The sequence below is a fragment of the Elephantulus edwardii genome, unplaced genomic scaffold (genome assembly GCF_000299155.1).
Source record: "Elephantulus edwardii isolate Elephantulus edwardi_28Jun2011 unplaced genomic scaffold, EleEdw1.0 scaffold00134, whole genome shotgun sequence".
In the NCBI taxonomy this organism is placed as follows: domain Eukaryota; kingdom Metazoa; phylum Chordata; class Mammalia; order Macroscelidea; family Macroscelididae; genus Elephantulus; species Elephantulus edwardii.
The window spans coordinates 2,533,148-2,554,491 of record NW_006399884.1 but is presented as its reverse complement, the minus strand read 5'-3'; the positions used below and the strand labels follow the sequence as shown (position 1 = coordinate 2,554,491).

General features: G+C 35.3%; 1 protein-coding gene across 5 annotated transcripts in view; it reads left to right on the top strand.

Moving 5' to 3' along the window:
* The window catches only part of RBM26 (RNA binding motif protein 26), a 114,504-nt gene that overhangs the window by 91,547 nt on the left and 1,613 nt on the right, over nt 1–21,344 (top strand). For all 5 annotated transcript variants that reach the window (XM_006894063.1, XM_006894062.1, XM_006894060.1 and 2 more), the window contains 5 exons: nt 2,651–2,818; nt 4,022–4,126; nt 9,121–9,321; nt 13,030–13,116; nt 20,448–20,561. In XM_006894063.1, coding sequence (XP_006894125.1) covers nt 2,651–2,818; nt 4,022–4,126; nt 9,121–9,321; nt 13,030–13,116; nt 20,448–20,561 — 675 coding nt within the window. The remainder of the gene's footprint in view (nt 1–2,650; nt 2,819–4,021; nt 4,127–9,120; nt 9,322–13,029; nt 13,117–20,447; nt 20,562–21,344) is intronic.

Here is a 21,344-nt window from a genome sequence, read left to right as displayed (position 1 = left end):
CCCAGCCTGGACTTCCGGCAGTTCTCTGCTGATGTGCTGTTCTAATCGTTTTTGGATAATCTTTAGTAGATTCTTGCTTCCATGTGAAATCAATGACACTGTTCTGTAGTTTCCACACTCAGCTGGGTCACCTTTCTTTCGAATGGGAACAAATATAGATCTCTTCCTGTCAGTTGACCAAGTGGTTGTTCTCCATATTTCTTGGCACTACTTGGTGAGCACATCCAGGGCAACATCTGTTATCTGAAATACTTCAATTGGTATACCATCTATTCCTTTTCTTTTTACACACTTGAAATATATAGGTTTTTTTAATTGGCTTGAGATTTTCAGATGCTATGTTGTGCAGTTAAAGCAGCTTCTTAAAATATGCCAAGGTTATGCCTTTGAGCTGTGGTGCTGGAGAAGAGTATTGAATGTACCATGGACTGCCAAGAAAACAAACAGATCCATCCTGAAGAGGGTTAAATCAAGCTACTCCTTGGAGGCAAGGATTCTGGGGCTTCATCTGACATACTTTGGCCATGTTGCAAGGAGGTACAGGTCCTTGGACATGGACCTCATGCTTGGGAGGGTGGAAGGACGGCGCAAGAGAAGAAGACCCTCTAAGAGATGGACTGATTCAGTGAGTGGGGTAATTGGGATGAGTGTGTGAGAGGCAACGCCATTGGCACAGGGTAGAGCAGGGTTTAGGGCTGTTGTACATAGGGTCGCTATGAGTTGCAAACGACTCGACGGCACATAACAGCAACAACAACAAATACAAAATAAGCCAAAATACAGAAATTTTTTGTATTGATTACATGTTGAATAATATTTTCGATATGTATTATCATTGTCATTTGCTGTTGAGTTGGAACAGACTTCTAGTGGACCCTTCAGTTGATTTTCTGAGGCTGTAAATAACACAGGAGATTTCTCATCTTTCTCCCATGGTAGATTAGAACTCTGTGCCTTTGTGTTGGCAGTGCCTCTCCTTATCACTAAGCCACTGATACATTGTTATGTGCCTTTGAGTCGCCTGTGGCCCATAGTGACCTTATTATGTATAGCAACTCTGAACCCTGCCCTGTTCTGAGCCGTCTCACTAATTTTGACGTACCAGCCCCTATTTACCCCGGTGACTGTATCAGCCCTTTTCATCTTATTTCTTTCTCTCCTGTGCTGTCCCTCCACCCTTTCAAGCATGATGTCCTTTTTTAAGGACTGTTCCCTCCTGGACACATGCTCAATGTATGTAAGACAGAGCTTCAACATCCTAGTCTCCAAGGAGAACTTGGTTTCAACCTTTACAACACAGGCTTATTTGTTTTTCTTCGCAATCCATGGTATGTTTAAGACCGTGCACCACAAGTTGAAGGCATCGATTCTTAATGTCATCCTTAGTCACTGTGCAGCTCTCTGATGTATAGCAACTGATTGTGAAGACCATGTCCTGGATCAGGAACACCTTAGTCTCTGAACTGACATTGTTGTTCTTCAGTACTGTGGAGACATCCCTAACAGCAAATTTTCCCAATGCAGTTCATGTTTTTATTTCCTGAGCATTGGTGCTAAAAGTTTTGATTAAGGAGCCGGGCCAGTGATATACATAATGAAATATATTAAATGAATTTTATTTCATTCTTCCTAATTAATGTGGCTACTGGAAAAGATAAAATTACTTACTTATATAGCTTACAGTATTTTTATTGGACATCATTGTTTTGATTGATGCCATTTAATAAAATTAGTTTTTAAAATTATTTCTGATAATTAAGATGAACAAAATGATACTGAAAATACAGAAACTGTATGTTTCTACTTGAAATGACTTTTTTACGTAAGTTAAATTTGTATTTGAAATGATTTTACTTAATCAAGAGACATTGCAGTGTTTTGTGACAAAATCTGTAGCTGTCCAAATTCGGAACCAGTAATATTATGTAATTTTCCTCACAACGTAGCACTTGCTTGCTTTCTTGTTCATGTTGGTAATGTGATTCACAGGGTATTTAATTACTGTTTCACTCTAGCAAAGAAAATGTTAAACATTCCATTTTTCTAATGTCTCAATCAATATATATATATATAAAGGAGACCTGAAAACTTGTCTCTGGTCCTTTCTGAATCGAAGATTGCATTTGGACCAAGAAATATTTAAAGGGGAAATAATTAACAACAAGGAGAATGTAAAAATATTGGTGTGATTTTTCAGTAGTTAAATTGGGTTTATTCTGGTTGTGTGCTTTGAATTTGGTCCTGGGAGACCTAAATAGTAATGGAGTTTGAACCTTGGACAATATGAACTTTAGGTGTGCTAAGTTCCTACAGAGTTGAAACTCTCAGAACTTTTCAGTTTCTAAAAACTCAGTTACTAGTAGCCTACAGTTTTGTTTTGTTCGTTTTTTTTCTTTTTTAAATTAACATATATAAATGTACCTTGCAGTTCAGGTCCATGTTGTATAAAGATCCAACCATGTAATTTTTCACCAAGTAAAAAGATGTTGAAATAGCTAGTGTAATCAAATCTGTTAATTTTAGAATTTTGTTTGCGTTTGTGTGAATACATCATTAAAGCCAGTTCTTTTTTAGTTTTATGTTTGCTTTACTGTGTTTAGTAGTAAGAAAGTATTTTCAATTTAATTTTTTTCTTTTTAAATTTTGGAAGATGCTTATTTCAAAACTGGAGAAAAACAAAGCAATGAAGTCTGAAGATAAAGCAGAAATAATGAAAACTTTAGAAGTTTTGACAAAAAACATTACAAAGTTAAAAGATGAAGTCAAAGCTACTTCTCCTGGACGCTGTCTTCCAAAGAGTATAAAAACCAAAACTCAGGTATTTTTTAATGTAACTGTTGTTATTCATATTGCTTTTTATTTTTTTAAAAAAACCAAAACATAAACACAAAATGAGGTTAAGTTGTTTCTACGATAGTATGTTTAGATCAAAACTTGGCCAGTGTCATTACTTTCCCGTGAATCCTAAAATTTCTTCTTATAGCCAGTAAATACTACATACATGCATGAACTCATTTGTTCTTGCATAAGCAAAGCATGCTGTTACAACTAGTCAGCAAGTTTTGTTAGCTTAAAAGTTATTTTCAGAAAATTATTTTGCATCATAAAACCATCTCTTAGGCTATTGTATGAAGAGTAGATAAGGAAAGAATAAGGAAATAAATCCAAATAGTAATATGATAAGCTTTTTCAATAGCTTAGATCAGAGAACTTGAGATAGAGAAGAAATACATGGATTAATCTGGACATGTAAAACTTTTGTAAAAATTTTATTGAAGAGATGTGGATCTCATATACTGCTGGTGAAATTGTAAAATGATAAAACCGCTCTGAAAGGCAGTTTGGTGTTTCTTTAAAAGGCTGAACATAAAAATCTTGTGTAGTTCAGCTATTCCACTGCTACGAATATATTCCAAGGAAATTAAAACTGAGAAATGAACACAGATCAGAGATAAGTACAGTTATGTTCATAGCAGTGCTGTTCACAATAGCAAGAAGATGGACGCAGCCAAATGCCATCAATAAATGAATGGACTGCAAAATTGGTGTTACATTAAGTTAACGGAATACTATGCAGCACAATGAAACAAAGATAACATAAAATATTGTATAACATAGGAGAGTCTAGAGAGCTTTATCCTACACATACTGCATTATAAAAATGGATAATTGAGCAAGATACATATATAGGTTCAAAAGGGGAAGGTGGAAATCACTAGGATAGCTGAGTTGAGTGGGCAGACTAGGAGGTGAAGGAATATGTAAGATTCAATGTGGACTTGAGAAGACAGTGTAATAATAGGCATAGGTCAACAGAAATGATATAAAATTCAATGTATACAAATGATTATATGAAACAGTGTCAATGAAAGATTGTATAATATGCAATGTACATGAAATAAACACAACATAAATGATTATGCAAATCAATAAAATACTAGAAGAAAAATTTTTTTAGTAAATGTAAGATAATTTTCACTTTAATTGTTGATGATTTTAAGTTGTTAATAATATCTTTTAGATGCAGAAAGAATTGCTTGACACAGAACTGGATTTATATAAGAAGATGCAGGCTGGAGAAGAAGTCACTGAACTTAGGAGAAAGTATACAGAATTACAGCTAGAAGTATGTTATATCACTGCTACACAGTACATTTAAGAAAGAGCAACTGGCATATAATTAATTTATAAATTCTCTCTCCTTCATTCCTTTCATTAATGGTTGATGACAGTCCTTGGCTTACATACATCCATATTGGAATTTTGATCTATGAAAGAGGGAGGAGAGGATAACATATTTCGTAGCTCTCCCTGTGCCCCACACCCTTCTTCTTTTAGTGAATTCGTTGGCTGTTCTCTCTTGAACTAACATGAATTAAAGGCTTTAATTAGATGTCCTTATGGAGATACTCTTCATAAACTTTTAAAGGTGGGATTGAATTGAAAAGCCTGCTTATTTAAATTTTGCCTATAGATGGTGCTGTGGCTGTTTTTAAAAAGAGTCAAGAAACCATTTGCTGCTTATTTGTTTACTTATGTAAGAAAGAAGTTTCTAATGAAATTCTTATTTCATGAGAAATTTCTATATCAAGCTAAATTATTTTTAAAAAGTTAGTACTGTATTTTGAAGCCTGTAGGGAAATCAGTGTCATTAATATAATGATTTTTACCTATTTTTTTCATTGTTTGCAACTGAATTGAAATATTATTTTAATTTTACATTATTTCCTTTTTTCAAATTTGTTATTATTTTGATTTTTTCTTTTGTGATTAGTAGAAATATGTTGAGTATTGGCATCCAAGTAGTAAAGACATGACATTGAGCAGCCACATTGTTAGTAGCTTTTTTAAAATAAAAGAAAGCAATTGGACAGTGTCCTAACCTTACATACATGTATAGTCTTGGGAAATTTTGCTTTCCCTAGATAAGTTTTTTAATAAGAGTTTTTATTTTTCACCATTTTTGAGATTACATTAGGTGCACTTTACAATTTGTAGTTTTTTAAAACATTTTGACTCATAATTGAAAGTAAGGTTGTTTTTCATTGCTGTCAAGTCAAGTATGCCTTTTAGTGACTGTATGCACAACTGATTGGAACCCTGCCCTATCCTGTGTCATCCTTATGATTTCTGACACACTCAAGCCCATTGCTACAGTCACTGTGTCAGCCTGCCTGGTTGAGAATCTTTTTCCTTTGCCGTTCTTCCACCTTCCCAAGCATGATGTCCCTCTTCAGGGTAATTATTCCAAAATTCTTTATTCATAATTCTGTTCCTTTTCATGAAAAAACATGGTTTGGCATTTTTTTTTTATTGTACCTAAAGTTCTGTTTTCAAGTTAATACCGGTAGATACAGTAATTCAGTGTTTCTCAGAACATGTTTGTTCACACTAATTCTATTAGTTGTTAATAAATTTGTTGTTGTATACTTTCATGTTGGAACCTAAAGATAGCTTACCCTCCAGTGGGTTTTCAGATGTGCTAAATTGCACAGGAGGTTGTCCATTTTCTCCAGCAGAGCACCTGGTGGATTTGAATCACAACCATGTATTTTGCATTGACATTGTAATTCCTTGCCCATAAACCACCAAAACTTTGTTTTTACAAGATACAACTGTAAAAAAAAAAAGTTTCTTGAGCCACATAAATTTGGAAAAGTATATATGAAACAGATTTCTGGACTTAGTAATCCTTAAATTTACATGTCCTTTGAGACTCTCCTATTTCAAAGAGCATTTTCATTCATTAGTATTTGTCAGAACATAATTTTGTGTATTCTTCTCTAGTATTGAAACTGTTGATCTTTAAAGTTTCTTATTTTGATTTTATATGATCATTTTAGGTGATGTTAAGATTAACTGTCTTGAGATGAGGAAGCCAAAATATTGGAGATTTGACAGTGTTTCCTGCTTGACATTTTCATTGGGATGTCCTCTATCCCCAGAGCAGAATGTTTAAAAGATTATACTGATCTGTGCCCCTGCATTGGGATACATAGCTGTCTCATTATCTAAACTATATGTCATCTCAGAGTTTTAATTGTGTTCTTTTTCCTTTCACTCAGTTTCCATATCAGTTAAGTACCAGGTTTTATAACTGTTACTCCCATATATATCTTGTTTACCATTGCTAAGCTTCCATCTTCAGTGGCCAAGACTGTGCTCTACTGATTGATTTTCTTCTTTTTGTACTGTTCTTAAAATTGTAGTTAGAGTCACGTTTTTAAACACCATTTTGATTACATTGCTCTTAAGCGTCTTATTTTAGAAGTAGATGACTAGTTTACTGCTTAGTTTGTTTCAGTTTAGAATTTCTGCTGAAGCTTGTCCACCATGGGTGACCCTGCACATACTTGAAACACCAATGACCTAGCTTTCTGCATCACAGCAACATGCAGGTCACCCCTGTACAGCAAACTGACTGACAAGGAGTAGACGCCTAAGAGCAAACTGTACAGCATACAGGAAAATTCTGAGAAATAGGAAACAAATTCTGGAGTCCCCAGTCAGATCAGAGCTTCTGGTCATTTTAAGTGACTAAGATTCCAAGATGTGAGCCAGGTGGCTTTTGATCCTAGTTATGTCCAGGGGTGGGACACCCAGCTTGGGACAGTTTCTGCTGACCTCAGAGAAATCTAGGTTAGTCTGTCTATTTCAGCATACAGATAGAACCCATCACTAGTTTGTATCAAGGATTTTGGAAGACTTTGTGTCCAGATGACTGAAAGAAATCTAAATTTGTTCCTATTCCAAGAAAAAAGATGATCAAACAGAGTGGAAGTTATCAAAAAATTATTATTAATATCCCATGTAAGAAAAATCTTGCCTAAGGTTATTAAAATGGGCTGTTACGGTATATCAGCATGGAACTACGAGAAATTTAAACTGCATTCGAAAGAGTTAGTGGTTTAAGTGTTAACAGATAAATTGCAGATAGTTCTTGACTGAAAGCAGAGAATGCCTCAAAGATGTCTATCTCTGTTTTATTAACTGCGTAAAGGCATTTGGCTTTGTGGATTGTAACTAGCTATGGATAACGTCAAGTAGAATGAGAGAATCCCAGAGCATCTGATTGTGTTCATGTGAAACGAAAAAGCAGTTTTCTGAACAAAACAAGGGAACACAGCCTGGGTTAAAATCAGGAAAGGTATGTGTTGGATTGTGTCATGTCTCAAGGCACATTCAGTCTATGTACTAAGCAAACAATTTCACTGGGCAATATGAAGAAGAATATAGCAACAGGACTGGAGGATAACTCATCAATAGTCTGTGTCCTACAAAAGGCAGAAAGTGAAGAAGCCTTCAAGCACTTACTGCAGAAGATCAAAGACTGCAGCCTTCAATATTGGTTATTTTTCACTATTAAGAGAAAAGATTGAAATTGTCTTTGATTTCACATGGGTCCACAATAAAAACTCACGGTAACATCAGTCAAGAAATCAAAAGATGAGTTATATTAGGAAAGTCTGCTGTCAAGGACCTCTCCAAAACAACCCTGTTGTCTGAAAGACTAAGGTAAGGTGTATCTGATCCAAGCCATGCTATTTTTATTTACTTACTATTATCTAAGAGTTGCACAGTCAGTAAGGAAAATCAAAGAAGACTTGGTGCCTTTGAATTGTGATATTGGTGAAAAGTACTGAATGGATTGCCAAAAGGACAAACAAATCTCTCTTGGAATAAGTGCAGTCAGTCTAGTTGCAGATGGTAGAGAGTCAAAAAGAGAGGAAGACCCTCAACTAGAGGTATGGACAACAGGAATTAGCGGTAGTGGGTTAGAGTATGCTGCATATTGTTTGAATGAAGTTCTTAGAGTATGTGTCATAGCAACAACCACAATCCTGTTTCTTGGCTTAAAATCCTTTAATTGATTTTTGTGACCATTCAGATACATCTTTAATGTGGTACCTATGCATTTGGTGAAGGTTTACAAAGCACTGTAGGTTCCCATTCCACAAATTTCTAGACAGGTTGTTCGGTGACATTAATTATATTTGTATTGAATTTTACTCCATTTTTGAAGGACCATGTTTCTCTTAGTCTTGAGATCTTTGTTCGTGCTGTAACCTCTACCTAATCCATTATGATTTCTTTTAGATGATCATGTTCACTTCTCCTTTTTTCTTGGAAAAGTCATTGGTGGCAGAGGGTGGGGGGGGAGTCATTGCACAAATGTTTGGCTGCCAGGGAGCTGTGGTGTCTTGGGGTTAGAAGTTGCGCTGGCAGCCCGATGGCATGTGGTTTGGATCCATCATCTGCTAGTGGGAGAAAGATAAACAGTCTCCTCTCGTGCTGTTAACTTCTTGTGAAAACCCACAGTCACAGCCATAGCTAGCTGTCAGTTAGTTCCAACTTGGTGAGTGGTACATAACAGCAGCAGTCTGAATGTTGCTAGAAGTAAGTTCGACTAAAACCATTATGGAATTTTCAATCAAGTTACTCATTCTATTGCCAATCTATAAACTTCTAGTCATAGCTCCAGCAAAGTTATTTCCCAACTTATGGAGTAATTTTTTATTAACTTAATTTTAAATTTTCATTGGTTTATTTCTCTGAATTATCATGAGAAAGGGGATTTGAACACAAAAAGTGCACTTTAAAAAAAGTGCACTTTAAGTATTTGTGAAATGAAGGAGTGGTGTGTTACTTGTGTGGAGTGGTATGATAGAATATCAGTATTTTATGATGATATTAGCAATAGAGGATCACACTTATAATTTCTAATAATTGTACTGGAGTCAACAGGCAGACAGTTTACTGTAATTGAGAGTGGTAACTGGAAAAATACATTTATTGTGTATGTAGATTTTTTTGTGCCTGAGTACTAACTTCTGAAGTAACGTTAACCATAAATTATGGGGAAGTTCAGATTTACTGACCTTTCTCTGATACATTGAACAGTACATGTAATCATTTCAAAAAATTGCCTAAATGTTTTTCCTTCTAAATTTGTGACTTTTTTTTATAACTTTTACATTTAAGACTAACCCTTTCAAAAAACATAATTTGAATGTCATGTCAAATTTTATAAACACTTGCCTCATCTTCAAGAGTTTGAACACATTTGGCCTGTGTTATGTCAAGCAATGCTACAATTACATAGTGTCTTCTTTATTCTAGGCTGCAAAACGTGGTATTCTGTCATCTGGTCGGGGCAGAGGAATTCATTCAAGAGGTCGGGGTGCGGCTCATGGCAGAGGAAGGGGCCGAGGCCGAGGCCGAGGCGTCCCTGGTCATGCTGTGGTGGATCATCGTCCTAGGGCCTTGGAAATCTCTGCATTTACTGAGAGTGATAGAGAAGATCTTCTTCCTCATTTTGCGGTACTTCCTTATTACCAGCAAAGTATTACTAATTATTATAGAGAATAATTGATATGATTAAAGCAGAAAATATAAAGATGATGACTAACGTAAACCATTAGCCTGAGCAATGGGTTTGCGCATACTAATCTTGAATTATCTAGAACACAAAGGCTGTGAGTCCACCCCCCCCAAAAAAATGAATACCAGAAAGAACTATTACTATTACACTTAGTAGGCCTTCAAATGAAAGGAAACATTTAAACTTTATTATTTCATGGATAGAGTTCTTGTAGTTTACTTGATACTTTAAGGAAAAGTTAAACACATTGGGCAGATCTTTCACATTTTTCCTCCCAAGACAACAGAATGGTATTGATCTAGTTGATGTGGAAATAAAGCATGACAAAATTTTGATAGGTAATCTTAGTTGCCTTAATCAGTGTCTGGGTACAATTAAAGGCAATGAAAGTATGAGAAAGAAGAATGGATTTCTGGTTGTTGCTAATCTATGATTTAGCTTAGACTTCTAGGGATTTGGTAAACTTGTTCAAATAGGACTTAAGGAACCCTAGAAGCACAGCTACTAATAGCAGTAGCTCAGTTGTTAATGAAAAGATTTGTGACTCTCTTTTAGTTTGAAGCACCTCATTGGCAATGAGATTCTGTTTTTAATGTCTGCAGTAGTTAAATGACTTAACTACTAAACAATAGTTTGGCAATTTCAACTTATCTCAAGAGCGCTCTCTAGTAGCTTTCTTCTTGTTATGTGCTGTTGAGTTGCCTGCAACTCTAAAAGACCTTATCACGATAGCCCTTACCCTTGCCCTATCTTGAACCAGTCTCACTGACTGACACACCTATCCCCATTACCTTACTTACTTTCAGTCCATCTTATCTGGAGTCAGGTGTGCTGTCCTCTACCCTTCTCAAGCATCCTCCAAGGGATGATCCCTTCTGGCTACGTGCCCAAAACATGTAATATCTAATAGTAGTGGTATGGAATTGCGCTACCAGTGCAGAGGTATACTGTTTGAATCCACCACATACTCGGCAGGAGAAAGATGAGCTATCTTGTCCTTTAAAATCTACTACCTCTTAAAACCCTAGGGAGGATCAGCTATGCGTCAGTTTGACTCAACGGCAAAACAGCAACTGGGACTCATTAAAGAGTTGGAAGCCTATTTTTATAAAGATTACAGCTCAGACAACCCCAATGACAGAGCATATCTCCTCTATCACAAGGGTGGTTATGAGTTGACATCAGCTTGACACCACTAAGCAGTATTAATGAAGTTATTAATATGTAGGGATGAAGACTCTCAAGTGCTTACTCTATTGAAGGAGAGGAGAAATAAAAAAAGAAATGAAAACTTGAAGGTAATAGCAGCCCAAATGTTTTCCCATTGTGCATTCTGTGCTCACGCCTACAAGTGCACAAGAGATTCAGAAACCTAAGTCTCCTATATAGTTAGTTATATAGCTAATTGGGAAAGCTACCAAAGTATGTGAACAGTGTGAACAAACAAAATGAATTTGTTAAAGGAGTGAATAAATGTGTTTGAGGATGACTTAAAATGGTTTTGATTTAAAAATAATCAGACTCTTTAGGGGAGTGAGAAGGATGATGAGTGGACGTATGATAAGAGTGAAGGGAAAGGCAAGGTGTACAGTGAAGATTTGATAAGATACAAGAAATGATATTGATTAATTGTAATTAATATTAGAAAACAATGTTTATAAATGACATAATCAAAAACAAAACTATCAGAATCTCTACTACTTGTGTGTGTTTGGAGATTGGAACATAGAATTGGACTCAGTTTGGGATTTTTTTTTTACTCAATTTTGACAGTGACAAAGTTAGCATTGACATTTAAGCATTAAGAGGGTGTTTAGCTTCACTCTTTAAACTTGTGAGTCAAATATATGACAGATATTAGAAAAGTAAGGTATATTTCTAAAGGACTTGATTTCTACAATTGGTAATTAACAGAATGCTTTAATTTATTCATTGAGACTAGCAATATTAAAAACTAAAAAGTATGAAGTAGTTACTTTGTGCTAGATATAATGCATAGTCCATGATAATAATTGTGAATTTTTTTTCTGTAGCCTTCTGAGGTAGATAGGGATCTCTGATGTCTTATTGGTGAGGAGTTTGCTGTGTTCCCTAAACAAAGGAACACAGCTAGAATCCACTAGCTGCTCCATGGGAGAAAATTGGGCAGTCTCTTCCCATCTTTATGGAAAACCATTTGGAGTGTCAGCATGAGTCTGTTCCCGACTTGACGGTAAACAACAGTAATATAGGGAGACCGGGAACTCGGGTCAGGTGGAGTAATCCAAATGGAGTTGTGCTGCTCACCCAGAGGGCCTCTCTGGTGGTTGGAGTCAACCAGCAGCTCCTTGGGAAAAAGATGGGGAGTTCCCTCCTGAGGTTTTAATAGCCTCTGAAAAGCTGCAGGACGGTCAGCTATGAAATGATTCTAACTTGACAACAATGAGTTTGAGGTGAAGTAGAAGCCTTTTAATAGGTCCGTTTGAGAGATGAGAAAAAGGAAGAATTAAGGGATTAATTGTACAAGTTTACACAGGTTGTAGCATAGAATCTGGCCCTAGACTGGTCCATTTTCTTTATTGTGCTCTATCAAATTTTGCTTTAATGATATATAAAGGATTGGAATTTTATGTAGTTAGTGACTATTTGTTGATAAATCTTCTGAAACAGGAAAAAACCAAAAAAATAGGCATGATTTAATATAAGTAGGTGTTTTATTTATATAGGGTATATAATGAGTAAAAACTTGGTTAGGGTGTTAGATTTTAGACTTGCAAAAATTTCACTCTCAGGAATTAATTATGGAAAATTACCTGAATTTTCTTAGTTTTTATTTTTCCATCTTTAGTTTAGAGCTAGTTTCAGAAACTAATAGAATATTTACTCTTCTTAAAGAATTTTTATATACTAGGATTGAAATAATGAAGTTAAGTTGTTGTTGAGTACCACTGAAGCAGAACTGATCCATAACTGACCCTCTGGAAGGTTGCCCATCTTTCTTTAGTGAAGCAGCTAGTGCCTTAGAATCATGTGCCTTTGGGTTGGCAGCAAAACTCAGGCTTTGACTATTTGCTTCCTTCATTTAAAGAATAAATAAATAATTCCAATATTCTTGTCATTTAAAGAATAGGCAATAAGTTTCCCTAAATCTAGAAAGTATAGACTGCTAAGTGCTACATAATCTCTGAGCAACCTCCAACACGTCCTCAGCAGACTACTTCGCCTCACCTATGAGAACAGTTATCCACCTGTGAGAGGAATGAGCCTTTTTTAATACCTAACTCAGTTTGGGTTGGGAACTGAGATTGCTTCTCTGCTGATCCATGCTGTGTCTGGAGCCTCCTTGCTGTGGCATTGGTAGGAGCTCTGTGTGGGAACTTGGGAATGCATTATTTGCACACTCTCCACATCACATAATAGTCTCTTTTACAAAACGTAATTGTGGACTTTAAGCGTTGCATGGTTGTTATTATAAATATAATAGTTTTGGAAGTTAGAACCATTTTATCTTTGTGCTAAATTGAATATTCACTGTGCTGTTTGACTAGCCAAGAAGAATTGTTACATATTCTGGGTTACATTTTATAGTTGAATGTTTTAAACATGCTTAGAATTTCAGTGCTTTAAAATAATTACAAAGAGGCAATAATTTTGTCTTTAATTTAAAGCAATATGGTGAAATTGAAGATTGTCAAATTGATGACTCGTCACTTCATGCTGTGATTACATTCAAGACAAGAGCAGAAGCTGAAGCAGTAAGTATCACAGATAATGTGAAAAATAAAAAGCCTTTATAAATTAATACTTTAAAATTTTATTATAAGCTTTTTTAGCATTTTTTGTAACTAAGATAATATACACTCTAGAGAAGTAACAAGCATGACCTCAAATTCCTAGTACAATTGAGCAATTTTGTCTTTAATGTGACATAATAGGGACTACATATGTAATCATCAAGATAAGTGGCAAGTTACATTTTCAGGAGAATTTTTTCCTCTTTTGGAGGTGATAGGGCTGTCTGCCTTCTATTATCTTTTTTTCTTACATAGTCTAGAATGGTACTATATCTTTTCTCCTTCCTATTTAGTCTGTATGTTGAAGAAATAGTTTTGAGAAACTGGACTATATAAAGAATAATGTAGCTTTGGGATTGGAAGAAGACTCATCAACACACTGTATAACAGATGATAAAACATTGCTTGGTGAAAGTGAGGAGTACTTGAAATGCTTGCCGTATATGGATTATAGCTCAATATTAAGAAAACAGATTTTCTCACTTCTGGATGTATAGGCAGTATCATCCTAGATGGAGAAAAGATTGAAATTGTCCTCAGTTTCTTCTTGTTTGGATCCACAGTCACCACCCTTGGTACCAGAAGTTAAGAAATTAGAAGTTGTGTTACAGTGGGAAAATCTGTTGTCAAGGACTTTGCCCAGGTGCTGTGGTGCAAAATGTCAGTTTAAAGACTAAAGTATGCCTGATTCAAACCATGGTCTTTCAGTTACCTGCTATACATCTGAAAGTTGACAGTGAACAAGGATGACAGTAGAATAGTTTTGTTACAACTCAACATCTTTGAGTTGTGTTGCAAAAGAGTGCTGAATATCCATCCCATGGACTGACAGAAGAACAGTAAATATTTCTTGAAGAAAGTACAACTTAGAGGCAAGGATGGTGAAACTTTGTCTGATATACTTTGGCATATTGTTAGAAGAGGGGGAATCTTTCGAAAAAGATAATCATGTTTGGAAAGGTGAAAAGTTCAGTAAAGGAGAGGAAGACCTTTAACCAAATGGATTGACATGGTAACTGTAACAATGGGCTTGAATATATTACAGATGATGAGGAGGATGGCACAGGATACAGCAAGATTCACATAGGTTGTTCATAGGGTTGCCAAGAATTTGTCAGCTTGATATAATAATAACCCACAGCAGAATGTGCAGGTTCTGCTGGTTATAGATAAAGGTAGAATGTGTGAATATAATATTTATAACTCTCCATTTTAACTATTCCTTATCAATGACTTTTCAATCCCAACAATCTTCACTTTAAAGACCTATCTGACTCAGTATACTCCCATCTGTATCCACCTACTTCTTCCATCATGTAGGGAGATCAGGTGGCCAGCCTAATGGTGAGAAGCTGCACTGCAATCCCAAAGACATGCCGTTAGAATGCATTTGCCGCTCCTTGGGAGAAGAATGGGCAGTTTCCTTCTGTGCAATTTACTGCCTCTGAAAACCTGTTGGAGGGTCAACTGTGCGTTAGTTCCAACTCAACGGCACACAACAGCAACAACAGTGAGAGTTATTTTCTCAGAGTAAGAACAAGTATCCCGTGGTTTTAAAAAAGACGTATTTTTTTTTTTAACAAAAAGAAATCTGAAGAACAGTTGACTCATCAGAGGGTAAAAAAGGATACTAATCTATAGTTCATCTGCTTATCAGTGAGAGTGACATCACCTAGCTCCTTCCCTGGGGAATAAATTCAGCATAAGGCAGCAGTTGCTTTGAGCTGTATCAGTGAACACTATATTATCTGGAATTCTTTTGGTTTTGGGGCTTATTTTTTCATGTTCTTGTATTTATATACTTTTTAATATAATTGGATTTGGAAAAACATAACAGCTTTTTTCCATATATGTCAGTGTTACTTTGCTAAGGGAGAAAGTTTGAAATGTACAATAAAGGAGTGCCATAGTATTGTCACCCCTCATGATAAAAAAGGAACATTTTAACATCAGAAATGTGGAAGGACATAAGCTGAGGATAAAGAACAGGCTTTTCCAAGAAGAGAAAATTGTCAGTCTTTGCCAGTGTTTTTATCCACATATTATGTAACTGAGTTTGTTTTTATTCCTGTAATTGAGTATTGACTGAAAATAGAAAAGACTGAAAAGTGAGAAAATGTTCCCTAAGAAAGCAATGACAATTAAACAACACATACCTCTACCACATGCCCTTGGATGAATTTTACAGTAAAAGCGTTAGTGATACCAGTACAGTTGGGGATTTGTTTTTTACCATCAAGTCAGAACTAACTCATAGCCAACATTGTAGTTGGTATTCAGAAGTAGTAAAATTGCATAGCTGAGGAGATTGTCCATCTTTCTCCTGCAAAGCAGCAAGTGGATTTTAACTGCATACCTTTGGGTTGACAGTTTAACTCCATACCATCAACCCACAAGAACTCCCTATGGTTAGAGATAGTGCTTGGATTAGGGTTAGAATTAGGGTTGAGGTTAGAGTTAGGCTCAAGCTGGGGTTGAGAATTTTATTGATGTTAGGTGCCATCAAGTTAACTACAACTCACAGCAACCCTGTGAAAAACAGGTTGGAAATTTGGCGTATCCTACACCATCCTATAATCTCTTTCATTCTCACACCCATTTCTGGTAGTCACCTCATCACTCCATATCACTCCATCTCATTGAAGGTCTGTTTGGGTTTTTTTGTTTTTTGTTTTTCCAATTCTCTTAATTTTCCTAGTGTGTCTCGTAAGGACCGTTACTCCTGAAAATAGACACAAAGTTAGATGAAATGTCACCCTCTTTGTCTCTAAGGAGCACTCTTCTTATACTTCCTTTAAGACAGATTTATTTGTTCTTTTGGCACTCTGTAGTGTATTGAGGACTTTTTGGCCAAAGCCCCAGTTCAGAGGCATCGATTTTTTTTTCTTAAGTCTACATTATTCATTTCCAACTTTCACATGCATAGGAAGCAATTACAGTAAATACTAAGGCTTGGGTCAGACTCACCTTAGTCTTTAAATAGACATCTATGCTCTTTAGAATTTTGGAGAAATCCTAACCATCAGATTTCCCTAATGCAGCATGTCTTTTGATTTTTTGACTGCTACAACCAAGGTTGTTGATAAAAGTAAAATGAAATCATTGAAACTTCAATTTTTCCTCCACTATTGGTCCACTTGTAAGGATTTTTTTTTTTTTTTAATTTTTTAAAATTTTTTTATTTTTGTGTGAGTGTACCGTCAAATCAGATCTGACTGGTACAGGAGGAGATTGTCCCTCCTTCCCTGGCAGAGCATCTGGTGGATTCGAACTGTGCACCTCTGAGATTGTAGTTGCAGCTCCTTGCCACTAGGCCACCAGAGCTACCCGGATTTTTGTTTTCTTGATGTTGAGATGTAACCCAATTTGAAGGCTGTAGTATTTGATCTTTTGCTGTGCTTTACAAGCAAGATTGTATCATCTGCATAGTGAAAGTTCTTAGTCTTTCTCCAGTCTTGATATGCTGCTTTGTTCCTTATGTAGTCCAGTTTCTCGAGTTATTTGTTCAGCAAATAATGACAAAGCTCTGGTGGCTAATCTGTAGGGGACTGTGCTGCTAACTCAAAGGAGGCAGTTCAAATCCACCAGTGACTCCATGGGAGAAAGATGGACAGTATCCTCCTTTGCTTTTTTTATAGCCTCAGGAAGCTAGTGGAGGCTTAGTTATGATTCAGTTTCAGTTTGATGACAATAAGAGTTAAGTGTATGTTAGAACACTTAAATTTGGATTAAGATATAGTTTTATTCAGGTTAATTAGAAGACAGTTCCTGTTGCTTCCTTTTTCTCTTTTGTTTATTATCATCCCAGTATTTTTAAATTAAAGTATAATGCTAAACAGAACAAAAGGCAGTAAATTCCTAATTGATGATCAAATTATTGTTTTTACCCTCTTAATGTTCCTTTGTATGAGAGTATAATCCAGTTTCATAATAGCAACACCTTTGCTTCATTTTCAAAAAGAGTAAGTCACAAATAAGCAATTGTAAAACTTTGTTCTCAAAGGAGATACAACTCTTATATCAGAAGGGAGGATAATCTTTTCTACTGATGCATTTTTTCACACTTTTACCCCAAATCCTTTTAGATATGAGAATTTATTGATTTAAAAAGTAAGATGCTTATTTAGAACCATGAGAATAAGAAGTAATTAGTAAATCTTTGCAACAAGGTAAAAGAAGATTTTAAAACAAGCCTTATTCTTTAGGATGAAGGAGAGTCAAGAGTGGTAGGGAGAAATGGAGTATGTGACTAGTTTCCTCTATGAACAGCTGCATCCTTAGCCATGAGACCAGAAAAGCTAGATGATCCGTAGCCGCTGTTACTATAAATTTTGATCAATTATTGAAAGAAATATAAATAGAAAAATCTCAATCAAAATAGGATAATTGCAGAGCAGAATTAAAAATTCTTATGTAACCCAAATAGTATAGAGCTATGGAGTCTGGATGAACTTCTAAAACTATTGCCTTTAGATGTTCTTTAAACCAAAGATAATCCCTTAAAGGCTTCCTGAAACCATACAGTAGTTTAGCTAGTAAAGGCTGTGTGCTTAGAGCTTGTTCTTTTTCATGATCTGTGTATATGGGATCAAATTGACAAGAGCAACTTGTGTACTATTCATTAGTTCTAGTGACTTACTGATCAGGAGTTGGACTGCCATTGCACAGTTAAATCTTTTGAATCCACCAGGATTCAGTACTCTGTGGGAGAAAGATGAGCATTTTCCTGCTACTTGATTTACTGCTTCTGAAAACCCACTGGAGGCTCAATTGTGGTTTGGCTCTGAATCAGTGATACACAACAGTAAAGACTGTGTGCTTAGAACCTTGTGCATTTTCAAGATCTGTCTGTATCAGATTAAATTGACAGCAACAACTTTTAAAAGATTAGTTAAAATTTAAAAGATTAGACAGCCAACTTTGGGGCAGTGAGTTTGTTAATGGTGGAGGAACAGCTTGGAAAAAGGATAAAAGTAGTTGGAATAATAATAATGATGATGATGATGATGGTTTTCTGTATATATTCACAATAACAAGATCAACATAAATTGAAAAACAGAAAACTCTTTTTTCTCTCCCTCTTCATGATGGAGTATTTAGAACTTTTTCTTTTTTTAAAATAATATTTTATGTTTCTGTGATGATGGAAGTTTAGAAATAATTTTTTTATTCAAATTCTCTCAAACATTTTGTTGATAGCATTAGGTATAATTCTTTAATTAAGTCTGTGTCCAAAACCCCCTTAAATTTATTCCATTTTCATATCTAATATGTTTTAAAATTTTTTTGGAGTTGTGCTTTTTTTTTTAAATCAAACCATTATTCAGAATTCTGGGGGAAAGAAGAAGCATGGTGGCAGGGAAAAGAAAATTTGACGATCCTAATTCATCCAGTATCTTCCTGCACCTTGGAGACTTTAAAAACTCGCTGTGTTTTTTTTTGTTTTGGGTTGTTTATTTGTTTTTTGGTTGGATGTTTTTGGGTTTTTTAAAAATTTTTAGACAGTAATAACATTGTGTGACTTTATAGAAGAATAAAATATGTCCTGCTCTAAAGATCTTGCCTGCTTATCTTTTGTTAATTGATTAGAACTTTTGCACATTCATGCGAAATGGTTTTAAACACTTAGACTTTGATTTTGTTCATTGCCCATCTTTTTTATTGAACAAATAGGGATGTCTCTTTCTGTGTTTGTTTTTAATATTGTGATTTCGGGTAAAGTTTACAAAACAAATTATATGCTGTCAAGTCAGAACTAACTTATAGCTGACCCTCCAGCAGTTTTTGGAAGCAATAAGTAAAACCCAAGGGGAGAGATTGCCCATCCTTCTCAAGGGTGGATTCCAACTGTGTGCCTTTGAGATTGCAGTTCAGCTTCTTACAAGTAGGGCACCAATGCCCCAATATGTCAGTAGTCTCATTATTTCTGTTCTGGTGATTATTCTAGCTTCTCTGTGTCTCTTTTTGCTTGCTTATATTTGCTTTAGGACACATGCTGAGATTATATACACCCATCTCTCTCTGTCTCATTCATATATTTGTTGTTGTTGATTGCCTTCGAGTTGAGCATGGCTCATAGAGACCCTATGAACAAAAAGCCTGAAGCCCCGCTACGACTACCTACATTATCAAAGTTCATAGAATTTCTGGAGGGATGTTGTTTAGGAAGTGGGTGCCACTTTATTTTTTGTTTTATACTGGTTCATTTTACTTTAATTTGAATGCATATTTCTGGACTGGCTACTTGCTACAAGTGCTTAGGTTTAACAACTATTTGAGCTTAAGTTTTAAGTTATCAAAGCTTTGTAGGAAACCTTTTTCAGGATTTCTCAATAGAAGGGATTAAAGCTTTTGAGTGAAAGTTGACAAATCATGCTGGTTTTTAAAAAATATAGGTATCTTGTTTTATAACATTAAAATGGGATTAATGGAATGAATTCTATTTGGTAGTAGAGAGGTCAGGAATTTTACAGCAGTAATTATTTTCTGTAATTTGAAGGTAATACAAAATTATTCTCAGATCTGAAGTTTCTAGATACTACTTGGCTCAGATTCTTACCCGCAACAACTTTCATTGGGTTTCTGAGGCTGTCCATTTAAAATAGGAGAAAATGGCTTCAACTCTTAATGGCAGAGTGGTTGGTGGGTTTGGTCTGTTGACCTTCTGGTTAACATTTCTACACTTAATCTACAGTGCTACTAGGGCTCTTTTTCGAGTTGATAGTAACAGAGTATACCACTTATGAAATAGCAAAGGGTTAAAATGGAATAAAGTACAGCTAGTTTACAGGTTGTAACTTATAGTTTGATTCAGAAACAAACAGGATTGAAGTTCCATAGGATTATTATTGAAAAGAACTCTTTTCCTGTTTTTTTTTTTTTTTTTGTGGTTATAATTGTAGTTAAATATTAGCCAGTAGTTAAATTGATCTAAGTTCTATGACACTGTTCTTGTTTTCTTTTTTGGAACAGTTTTCCAATCACCGGATTGATCATTACGATGTCTGATGGCATAGTTAATAGGTAGTTGTGCCGCTAACCCAAATGCTTCTCTGACAGTTCGAATCCACTAGTACTCCTTAGGAGAAAGTTGGATAATCACTTACAATATGATTTACAGCCTCAGAAACAATAAGTAGTAAATTGAGAAGTTGATGACTACAGAGAACAAAAATGAATTTTGCATTTAAAGTCTTCTTTATACTTTTTAAAATTTAAATAATAGGAACTAGAAAATTACTAACTTAAGAAATTATTAATGCCCTATGTTCCAATATTCTTAATCATTTTAGGCCGCAGTTCATGGAGCTCGTTTCAAAGGTCAGGACCTAAAACTGGCATGGAATAAACCAATAACTAATATTTCAGCTGTTGAAACAGAAGAAACTGAGCCTGATGAAGAGGAAGTATGTTTTTTGTTTATTTTTCAGTTGTTTTTAACCCTTAAGTGTTCATGATTATTACATAAAATGTTATTTTATGGCTGTTTTGAACATAAACTTTTATTTCTGAGGCATGTTTTAGGCAAGTATATATTATAAATGTAGACAACTTTACATTTTCTGATTTAATAAGAAGAACTGGGTTGTTAGTGAGACTATATGAAAATGTGTATTCAGTTTGCATTTATTTTTTGAAGGCAGTAATTATTCATTAGATTTTTATCCACAGGAAATCTTGTAACATTTTAAATTTGAGGGTGTTTTACCCAGTTGTTTCATTAACATTTCAACTTTTAAAAATATTGATTTATATCTTTTTGGTTTAGTACAATTAATGCCTGCAATATAGTAGTTACTGTAATAGGCACAAAAATGAATAAGACACGGTCCCTGCAATCAAGGAGCTTATAATCTGGAAAGGAGGGTTGGTAGCAATTACATAAGAAACTTAAGTATAATAAAAAGAATAATAATTCTCTGAACAAAGATTTGAACAACTTGCTGTGGGGACCCTGAGGAAAGAATGAGATATATATACTTTCCCCCTCCCTCCTCCTTCTTCTTGTCCAGAAGAATCTTTGAGGCATGACACAGTGGATCTGGGCCCTAAATGATGTAATAGCTTTTCATAACCACCAGTGGGGCTGGCAATAAAGTTGAAAGGGCACCTTAGACCAAAAAATAGACTTCAGGAAAGATATAGAAGAGTGTTCATTTTCTTATGCAATGGCAATAGTCTAATGATAG